The sequence below is a fragment of the Halichoeres trimaculatus genome, unplaced genomic scaffold, assembly GCF_033239565.1.
Source record: "Halichoeres trimaculatus isolate MK-OKI-2021-1 unplaced genomic scaffold, fHalTri1.1 fHalTri1_scaffold_4, whole genome shotgun sequence".
NCBI classification, from domain to species: Eukaryota; Metazoa; Chordata; class Actinopteri; order Labriformes; family Labridae; genus Halichoeres; species Halichoeres trimaculatus.
This window is the reverse complement of record NW_027437182.1, coordinates 25,231,613-25,242,781: the sequence shown is the minus strand read 5'-3', so window position 1 is coordinate 25,242,781 and position 11,169 is coordinate 25,231,613. Positions and strand designations below refer to the sequence as shown.

General features: G+C 41.1%; 1 protein-coding gene and 1 non-coding gene across 2 annotated transcripts; both read right to left on the bottom strand.

Moving 5' to 3' along the window:
• Positions 1-3,041: 3,041 nt before the first annotated feature.
• Positions 3,042-10,688, bottom strand: LOC141788936 (elongation factor 2b-like). Its single transcript, XM_074668113.1, has 13 exons — positions 10,567-10,688; positions 9,366-9,580; positions 8,727-8,908; positions 8,042-8,253; positions 7,177-7,355; positions 6,898-7,003; positions 6,390-6,642; positions 6,042-6,237; positions 5,569-5,935; positions 5,066-5,419; positions 4,193-4,375; positions 3,965-4,097; positions 3,042-3,417 (listed from the first exon to the last, which is right to left on the bottom strand). Exons 1-13 carry the CDS (start codon positions 10,567-10,569, stop codon positions 3,224-3,226), a joined length of 2,577 nt encoding a protein of 858 aa, XP_074524214.1. The 5' UTR covers positions 10,570-10,688; the 3' UTR covers positions 3,042-3,223.
• Positions 6,731-6,799, bottom strand: LOC141789706 (small nucleolar RNA SNORD37). The gene has a single exon (XR_012598237.1). It is a non-coding gene; the product is annotated as a small nucleolar RNA SNORD37 (small nucleolar RNA).
• Positions 10,689-11,169: the final 481 nt, after the last annotated feature.

The following is an 11,169-nucleotide window of genomic DNA, read 5'->3' as shown; positions in this document are numbered from 1 at the left end:
CCACGGAGAACAGTGATCAAATGTAAAAGCTTTGAAATTGTCATCCACAACAAATGGGCACTATCTTTTACTGTCTCTATGTGGAGAAGTTGGGGGGGGGGGGGGGGGGCTGGTTTACTTCACATTTACATCCCATCTGAAACATTTGCTCAAGACACATCTGGACTGCAATTATAAACTTGTATCCATTGCCAAAGTGTGTGTTTGTGTACCCAGCCTTAACTGGCTTGAGTGTGTACACATTTACTTGAATGAAACGGGCTACTTGTTTGTTGGATCAGACAGTTAGGAGTCTTTTTTCAAAGATATACGTTTGGGCTGTTTATGCCTTTAATTGTACAGAAGAGGACAGTGGTTAGAGTAGGAAACAGGACAAAATTGGGGAGCAAAATGTGGTAAATAGGACACAGGCTGGATTCAAACCGAGGCCACCTATGCAAGGTCGAACCTCATGAAGTGCCAGCTACACCATAGGGCCATCTATGAGTCATTCTTTCGTGTTGACTCTCCAGGCACATTACTCAGCTCTTTTAATGCTTTTTGTACCTTTTGTATAGGTGGAGTCACTGTGGTGTATTGTGTTTCTTTTTTTATGCTATGATAGTGTAAAATTTCTGTCTTGATCTATTGTGTTAAAACTCTGTTTGGACCTAGCTGGGAGAACAGAGGAACATTGGTCATATGGCTTATCCTGGCATAAAACAGATTGTAAGAACAAACATAAAACAGCACTGTATTTCTGTTGCTGGGGTTAATATTTGGAACAAGTTGGACCCAGAGCAAAAAGACTGTTTATCATTATTTCAATTCAAAAAAGAAAACCAAGCAAAACATTTTAAATTCCTATGTTGAGAAAGACCAATGACTGTTTAAAAAAAAAGTGTTGAAAAGTCTTTGCATCCAGTATATTTTGTTTTATGTCTTGTATTAAAGCATTGTGATGCATATCGGCTTAAAAAAAGAATTGGTAGTTTCTGTTAAAGCTGTGATGTATGGACTGGTAGCCATCTATATGTTTTAAAAACAGTGTAACTTGTGTTGGGGGCGGTTAAAATAAGCTTCAGCTTCAGCCTGCTCCTTTTCAGACTACCATGTTGTTTTGTTGCTATTTCTTGCTCAGTTAACAAGTTTGTCTGAATAAACTTAAATAAAATGAAATGAATTAAATAAATACCTGGGCCCATATGCATGACAAGCCATTAGTGGGAAAAACGGACTATTTGTACTGACAGTGAAGAAAAAGTTGATTAGCGGTATGCACGAGCCACGTTAACAGCCCAAAAGAGCGTTTGCTTTAGTGAAGGTATGGTGGACAATCCTTTGGAAAGGTGGCAATGAGAAGCCAAACTGCAACTTAAGATTTAGGAGGCACATTCTTTCAGTGAACAGATGAGATAAGGGGGACAAATTGGCAAGGCTCACTGCCGTCAGTTTTATATTTGATTTGCTTTTTGATTAAATGCGTCTGGGTCAGTCCAGGATGTGTGTGGGGAAATGTTGAAGTTCATAAACTGCTTTAAAAGTTCTTTATCAAGGTACTGGGGCATTGCTGCGGCGCTTGTTTCGCAAGACACCATACACATTTACTCTATTCAAGATCGCCAAACTTTCTCTTTCTCTTAATTTACACGATTGACCCATGGATAACAGCTGTTTGTGTATTCTTGAAATAAAATCTCAATTTCTCCAGCAAAAAAAACTTCTTGATCGTCTTTCAGTCACACCACTTGCCAGGTTTATTACTGTTTGTGTGTGTAGACATGCACAGCTCAAGTGTGTTTGATGGGGTTTTCTAGGAGGTTCCCCTTAATTATGACCAAGCGGCAACCTCTGGTCTAAGAATATGAGACAACGCGGAAGTGCTAAAATCAGCTGTTTCTCAAGTGTCCGCTTGAGGCTGGCTCCGGAAGTACCTGAAGTCACATACACACCAAGCGTTTCAAAGCAGAAACTAACCTATTTACAGCCTGGATAAAAAAAAATAACGACTCCTGTCTGCATCACTAATTTTACTATTGGTGCACACTATACAGGGCTGATTTTTTTAACTCACCCATTCAGAGGATATTAAAATCGTGAGCTCGCCCAATCAGAGGCACAGCTCAGGATCACATGACCAACAGGCACCCTACAGCTGTACACAAAGCATTTGCCACTACCAACATGGCCGTGATAGTCGATGTGCTTCATTTGTGTTTCAGAAACAGACGGGTGATGTCGGTGAGACTACGTCCATGTTTTATAGTCTATGATTATGACATAATTTGCACCTGTGTCTCTTTCATGGTGTAATTAGTTAACTGGACTATTATTTGCAGTCGTGCATGTGGCTAACACTGCAGCTTGACAGGCCTTTCCATAGCAGCACATTAGGACTAATGGTCCCATTTGTTGAAGCCTTAAACAAATGGGACTTAAACTTTAAGGACTGAACATGCATACGGGCCCTGGATGTTGCGCTGAAATGCTCATTGATATTCATTGGCCCTTTAGATAAATGGATGGATGGACTTCCATTCATAATCTTAAAATTCAACCCCAACAAAATGTTTTGTGACAAACACAACTGGATTTTTTGATTTGAAAGCTTTAAGTGACAAAAAGGCTAAGCTAATGATCATCCATTTGGTTAGTTGTGTGGAAAACAGTAAATTCATAACATTTCTGGTGAGTGCATACAGAAAAAAAGGAACATCTATTGCCACCTTGTGGAGAACCATCTTGTTCACAGTCCCAATGATAGGTTTACGGTTTTAGACTTTACCATCAGATACTGTATTCGTGTTTGAGTTGTGACTTAGACTCAGGATGAAATCTGCAACTAGAAATAAGTTCTCAACATCGAGCTGTAAGCCAAAATAAGTAAACTGTACCACAGAGTTTATTTTACATGTATTGAGATTAGAATATATTCATTTTTCTCTTAAAATAAGTTTACTTTTTCATGATATACCAATACACTGATATGCATTAACAGGTTTCTTACAAACTTGATACAGCCCTAAAGAGATCATGCCCACAGAGAAACCAAATCATCCAGCTTGATCCATTACATTTTTTATTTTCTTTTGTTGTTTACAATTTTTGTGGTTGTTTATTCATTATTGTCAATACTTTTGGCAAATATTAGTGCTCATGGTGTTCTGTACAGTCCAGTCCCACAATGCTGACTTCAAATTGGTGGGAAATGGGGACAAGGCAAAAGCCAAGTGGGTCAAGGCGATTACAGTTTGTCCAGGTAGTTGTCCAAGGCTGGAACGCCTTCCTTCAAACCCTTGCGTTTGCGTGTCTCCGTTACAACAATACCGGGCTTGGATGCTATGTCCATTGGGTCTCCTGCAAGGATCTGCCAATGGTCAAACACACACTGTGGGAAGGCCTGGCCACCAGTGTTTGAACGAAGGTCAGCTGTGAAACCTGGAAATGAAGACAGCAACAAGGCTGAATACCCCCTTGAAATTACGGGTGTAAAAAGGACAACGAAAAAGCAAACCCTTTTCTAGTCTCGAGTTTCACCTTTTTGAGAGACATAAAATACTTTGTACAAAAATTGTAGGTCCTGGTACAAATGTTGCTTGAAAATTAAAATGTGATGCCTGATTTTTGTGATGAGGATTGCAATACTCAACACCTTAGCAAAACAGATACTGCAAGACATGTCATGGTAAAATGTCAAATTAATGTAATCCATTCAAATGTTGAACTAAAAGATAAACATTTGGAATCCAAAATTCACCTTTCAAAGCACATTAACACAAAGCTGTGGTCTCTACATAACTTCCCACTTTAATCCTGAATCAATTACTACCTTAGACATAATTTTGCATCTACTAGAACAGGGCTGGAATATTTCAAGCTTTTTACATCCAACACTAAAACTCACAGTTTTACAACAGAGGTCACGCTGGCATTACTTAAATTCTTTGGCTATTCTGATAGAATATCCCTCATCAAGATAACTTACCGAAAGACTCCATGACAGGTAGGTAGGCCTTGGTGACATACATGGGTGTTCCTGGAACTTGGCACTCCTCAAACACGTGACCACGTCTCCTATTCAACACACCGTAGATTCCACCGATGGCAGCCTCAGGACACTGCCAAACAAAACCGGAGAACATTCAAGTTAGTAAATCATCTACAGTGGGACTAAAATAGCTGCCTGTGTGAGAAAAAACACAGCTGTACTGACCTGGATCTCCACTAGGTACACTGGCTCCATAAGTCTAGGCTGTGCTGTGAGTTCACATGCATACAGAGCTCTGCGAGCAGTGGGAATAATCTGGCCACCACCACGGTGAATGGCATCTGTGTGCAGTGTCACGTCATGGATGTCAAAGCGGATGGCACGCATGTTCTCTTCACAGAGCACACCCTGGAGGAAAAAATTGACAAAACTATTAAAGATGTCTATCCACTAACCATCAAAACAGAAAAGTGACACTTTAAGGGGGTGGGGGATGGTGAGAGAGGAGAAAACTGCAACAAGACAATACTGAAACTAAGTTTAAGGATCAGCGCACTTCTTTTTTGAGACCTCAGAGTCTAACATTGTTTTATTTAGCAGGGCTGTACTCCAACTCTTCCACTGGTAGCACTGGTACTACCAGTTTCTTAGTTTGTTACACCAGCACATAATTTGGTTGCACCCTCTTTTGTGTGTGTGTATGCCTGTTGGCATACACCATGCATGCCTGTGGAGGCATGAATGGTGATGACTGTTTATGTTTGCTTAACACTTTACTGTGAATATAAAGTTTGTCTGCAATAAGCACCGACTTAAAAAAACAGCATAAAGGACGTGATTATATGTCAGGCTAATTCCAGAAAATTTAAAAACAAACTTCAGCTGATACTTTATCAGGAGAGTAACTTCAAAAGTCCACAATGTTACTTGTGTCTGCCTGGAACAAAGGTGACTCAGTGAGCTATGAGTCAGAGTCAACCAACTCCACCAAAAGTAGGAATGCAAACAGTCCAAAGGATTCATATTTAAGACCTGGTTGATACTAATCGTGGTTTATGTTGATATGAAGGTTAGCAAAACTTAAAATAGACCTCTCACCTCCTTGACGGCCCACTGGAAGCCAGCGACAACACTATCCTTGATCTCATTGAGGTACTGCACTCCCTTGGTAACATCCACCAGCAGGTTGGGGCCAGTTCCATCAGGTCCAAAGCACCAGATCTTTCTGGCCTCACCGACATCCCACTCAAACTTTTCAGCAAGATAGCGGGCACGGGCCTTCATCTCCTGGCGGGATGTCACCTCACCCTTTTCGATGTCCTCTGCCAGACCATCTTCGAAGGGACGAGCCTTCATGAACAAACGATTGTGCTTGTTGGGGGACTTTGACAGACACACGACGGATGATTCCTCAGACACGGTCTCTCTGTAGGACACCACTGGATCAGATTTCTGAAAGGAAAAGAGTTTTTTTTTTAATTTTAAAATAAACATCCTTGAAAATTTGATCAAACACTTCATCTTAGTTGAATTTAGAAAAACTCATAAGAATGGAAAGCTGGCCGAGGCAATAAAATGTATCCAGCTCTGCTTATAATCACCTTGAGTGGGATGCAAGCGTGGTCCTCCTCCAGATCCTTCAAACAGATCTCCAGATGCAGCTCTCCAGCTCCAGCAACAATATGTTCTCCAGACTCCTCAATGATACACTGCACCATAGGATCAGACTTGGACAGACGCTTCAGACCCTCCACCAGCTTGGGCAGATCAGCAGGATTTTTGGCCTCCACAGCAACCCTCACCACAGGGCTGACACTGAACTTCATCACTCTCATGTTGTGTGCTTGCTCAAAGGTGGTGATGGTTCCAGTTTTCACAAGGTACTGGTCCACTCCAACCAGACCCACGATGTTACCACAAGGCACATCCTCAATGGGTTCAACGTAACGGCCCATCATCAAAATGGTCCTGCAAAGTAGTAATATAAGCATTAGGGAAAAATAACATTTGAAACGTAAATTACCCAATTAACTGTTGGTGTCCAACAGACGACCAGCAAAGGTAAGAAATTCACCTCTGAATTGGCTTCAAGTAGAGATCGTCCTTCTTTCCAGGGACGAAGTTTGGTCCCATAATGCGCACCTTCAGGCCAGTGGCGACGCTGCCAGAGAACACACGGCCAAAAGCATAGAAACGACCCTTGTCAGTGGTGGGGACCATCTTTGAGATGTACATCATCAAAGGGCCCTTGGGGTCACAGCTCTTGATGGCTAGATAAAAACAAAAAGTAACATAAAAATCTCAGAATACAGTCCACATCTGCTTTAAATTCACCACTAAGAGCAAACAAATCCTGAACCAATGGTGAATGGTTGAACATCTCATGTCAACAAACAACCATTCAGTTAAAGGAGCTACATACCCATGGCAGCCTCGTCATCTCCAGGTCCCTCATAGAGCAGCTCACAGCGGTACTTCTGAGCAGTGACAGGGGAAGGCAGGTGGATGGTGATCATCTGAAGGAGGGCCTCACCAGCAGGGAGCCAGCGACGCATGACAGCCTTCAGAAGTGGTTTACCCTCTTTATCCCTGTCATCAGCATCCAGCTTGATCTCAAGCTTCGCGATCAACTTGGCAGTCTCTTCTTTCTTGAAGTTCATGATAGCATCGAAGACCTTCATGGAAAACAATGTGTGTTAGAACACTTGGATATTAAGTTGCCAATCCAAGGGTAATTAACTAAAGCAACTGTTTCTGTGGCCTGCTCAGGCTGAAAGTTGTCATCACCAGGTTACTCAGGTCAAAGTGAAGAATGTTTAAGTCATCACATACAGGCTCACAGTTGTAAGACTACAGCAAAGTAACTAATGTTCTCATCATGACATACATTAAAATGGGCTTTTGATCTTAATAAATGTTTTTTCCTTTACCTTAAAGATTGGATCCAGGATCAGAGCAACAAAGGTGCGAGGGAGTTTATCGCCAGCTGGACTGGTACTGTTCTTCAAGAACTTCCCATCCTTAGCATTGAAGTACCTGTAGTGATAAAATGGGTGATTAACAACAAGCGCTGCAGAATTCTACAAACCACTTTTAAACTCAAGCTCTTCATTTTGATTAAACCCTCAAGTGATGTGTTATGCATCCAAATGTTAGCTTGTGTTCACACATCATTTGAGCTCCTTTTAGTAAAGCTGCTTGAAACTGACCTGTCACCCCACAGTTTCTTCATCATGTCTACAACCTTCTTGCAGTGCTCTTCTGGGGTGAGCTGGGTGTTTCCCTTGGCAGCAAACTTGGCTGCATACATCTCTGCGAACTGCTTGAGGGTGAAAGCCCATCCATGGAGTCCAGAACCAAATCCAACGGTACCAATGACTGGATCAACCTGGAGGTTGACAATGCCCCATCATGATAGTGAATGTTGTGAATTTATTGCTCAAGTTACAATCACATTTAAAGACAGGGTAAAATGTATGACTTTTTATTTTTTTAACAGCCAGTGGATTTGCTCCTCTAAATCTGTAAAACTCAACTCAAATTAGTAGTACACTAAATAGAATCAAGGTAAAAGTTGGCTGTTGTGTATTGATTAGTTTCACTATAAATGCTAGACCTATGGTAAATCATGGTTTTCTATTTCCTCTCCTCCAGATTAAAACATTTTTTCTTTTCTCACTATTGAGCACATTCCAATGACTGAATATATCTTGAGAAGATTCCGTAAAGAGATGTGATAGTGGCTCCAACACCATAACTCTACAACATTTCATGATTAACCAAGCCTCTTATTGAAGCTAAGTTTAGCAGTTTAGACCTGTGTGATGTTTCATGACAACTATGGCAAATAAACCAGACAGAGCACTATGGCTTCTCCCCACAAAATTGTCCCAGTTTTGATAAATCAAGATGCTCAAAAAAAGCCAACCTGTGACTGAAAGATGCATAAGGGACAAGAAATAAGGGACAAGCCCCATCTCATCACAATTGTGCATCCAAGCAACTCAATCTGGACTGCAGTCTTCCATGTGAAGGTATTGAAACACAAGGCAAAAGTTTTGGATTGAAACTTACCATGATGTGACCCATGGGTCCATTTTCATCCTCTCCATAGGTAGAGATGATGACATTGACTGATTCAACAATACGCTGGAAGGTCTGGTAAAGATCTTCAGGCTCCAGCTGCAACTCAAGCAGGGCACGGTCCATCTTGTTCATCATCAGGACTGGCTTGATGCGCTCACCAATGGCCTGACGAAGCACTGTCTCAGTTTGCACACACACACCTTGTAGGAACACAAAATGCCACAATGTTACCTAAATTATAAGCACCTTCTAGTAGCAAGACAATTAACTAAAGCAAATCATTTCCTACCTAGTGTTGAGCAGATTGTTTATTTTTTTCTTATTTAGAAGTCAGAAATTACAAGGAAACTGTAGTACAATTAAACAAATGCATAGGAACTTCTATGACAATGTTTCAACCCTTAAGAACACGATCAATTGACCACAATCCGTAGGCTTGTCTTAAGAGGGTTCCTCTCATACACCAATACTTAAACACTTCTGTTAATCACACTGTGAGCACATATTATATCCTAAATTTTTAATGCGCTTTGAAAATATCATAGATCATTTCCATTGATCTTAGCCTCTTTTGTGTACCCATGTAGAATGAAAAGAATTCATCAATGACAGTTTTTACAACCTGGAGCATTCACTACATCAGGCAGTGAGAAATATTTAGAATTGTCCTTACCAGACACACAATCCACAACAACCAGGGCACCATCGGTGACACGGAGGGCAGCTGTTACTTCAGAGGAGAAATCCACGTGCCCTGGTGAGTCAATCAAGTTGATCAAAAATCCTGCGCCATCTTTGGCCTGCTTGATGAAGGCCAAGTCGTTTTCACCCAGCTCGTAGAAAAGGGAAATGGCACTGAAGACCAAGACAAAGGTCAAATCAGGCAAAGAACGCAAAATACAAACACAACACTGGTTCAGTATCAAAATCACACCCATCTTGACAATCTTTTTAGGAAATGAAAACCACTATAGCAGGAAAATGACTCCCTGAAGGCATTTTAATTCATAAAACAAATCTGGTGACTAACTTGCATTCCTAGCCATGATGCAACACATATGCAATACCAGTGAAAGCATAATTCGTTTTGGCTGGTTAGGAAACCAAGACTACACCAAGCCAAAAAGAGCAGATCTCAGGTTAAACATTACAAGAATCAAATAAGACAGAAAGGAAAAATAATACAATATCACATGCTAAAAGTTGAAATAGGTCTGAAAACGCTTGCACCACCTAAGCGTTTTAAGGGCCCACTACATTGTTAGGTTCAGGCATACGTTTCAAAGTAAAAGAAAACAAAATAAAAACATACGTTGACTTGATGGTGATGCAACGTTCCTGTTCATCTTTGCGTGTGTCTGTGAAGCGAGTCTCTCCAGCACGGGCAGAAGCAATGATGCCAGCCATTGACACAAGCGAGTCCGTCAATGTTGACTTTCCATGGTCAACGTGCGCAATCACAGACATGTTACGGATGTTGGCCTTTTTGTCCATGATGGCACGGATCTGGTCGACGGTAAAGTTCACCTGAAGGGGCAGAATTGGATGGAACCAGTGAGAAAACAATCGTAAACTCGCATAAGAAAAATCTTAAAGACCATTATACATTGCATGTGTATATGGGTTCTCTTTTAAGCGCCTAACCTACCATTACTGAAATTGAATAGTGTAAAACCACTTCGGGAAACGCATAAAATGCTGCTGACACTGCAGTATGTTCCAGACTTTCACCGAGGGTGTTGGTTATCCGCCATCATCGCTGCGGTGACGTACTCGATATTCATTTTAACGATACATGTAGCCAGAAGCTTTCCGGCCACAAAACAGCTTGTCAACATGAATATATGACACTTATAAGCGTTTGTAGCAGTTTCAAAAAAATCCTATCAAACCCTCAAAATTCACAGATTACAGCACTCGATAACCGGCATAACATGTCCGCACTGACGGGCCACGTGTACAGACTTTGACACTAAGCTAAATGCTAACTTTGGTAGTTAGCTAGCCGGCCGCGCCGGCTGAGCGGATTGCCGGCCACGCATTCTTCCAACCATTGACAACATCTGGAAGTGTAAGTGTTTATATGGCACTATTAATATACATCCCGAACGAGATATTTTTCTACATTTTACTGCCAATAAGTCCAGGGACAATAGCAGACGCCAGAGTGAAAAGCCGCCAGTAAAAAGTGACGGTAGCCATCTACGCAACATCCGTAGGATAACCTGACTTTAAACACTTCAGCAATTGTGTTCCAAAGTATAATTCTTAACTCAATTTAATGTCTCCACTGAACTTTTGAACGGACAACTTCATGAAATAACGGTTTTTTCCTCTTCCCGTCAGATTACCGGTATAGGTGACATAATGGCTGCCATTTTGATCAAAGCACAATCCAAAGCACTAAGCTGCATCCTTCAAATACTTTGAATAAGTGGAATTATATGGGTGTAAATTGTGTATTTTTTAATCAGGCTATTCATCAACTAATGGTAGAGAAAGGAGCAACTCACCATTTTGACGGATGGTTTTGGATTCGCTTAGTGGAGAAACGAGACAGAAATTGTACACTGCCCACCTCACGAAGGCATAGGCAGGGAAGAGGCCGCTGACGTCAGAAAACAGGCTTTTATATCACATGCGTCAGACGCACATGCGTCTTTACGTAAAATGTTTCGCGTTCGCTCGCTCTGCTCCTGCGCTCTAGGCTCTACCTCCTTGTTCTGAGGATTTGCCATGCCATTGTTTTGACCAGAAATCTAGACAACCGAGCAAAAAACTGCGTCAAAACGTGTTATCTTGACATATACTTAGAGTTTAAATTTCAGTTCAAATAGAATGTTAAGTCAATATATTCTTCCATTGCAAGAAACATTTTTATTTTTATGATGTGTTGCATGTCTGCAACTATGGAACCAGATGGAACTAACTCATAGACTGTATAAAACACTAACTGCTATTGGTCATGGTGCAGCATAATGTTGCTATGATACAACCATGATGTAGTATTTGAGGTTTTATAGACGTGTCTTAGTTCTCGCAGTGAAAAACCATTGTGTATAAATGTCCAGCAGATGGTACCTTTGCTCCACTTCCAGAATTTTTTTTATTTTTAA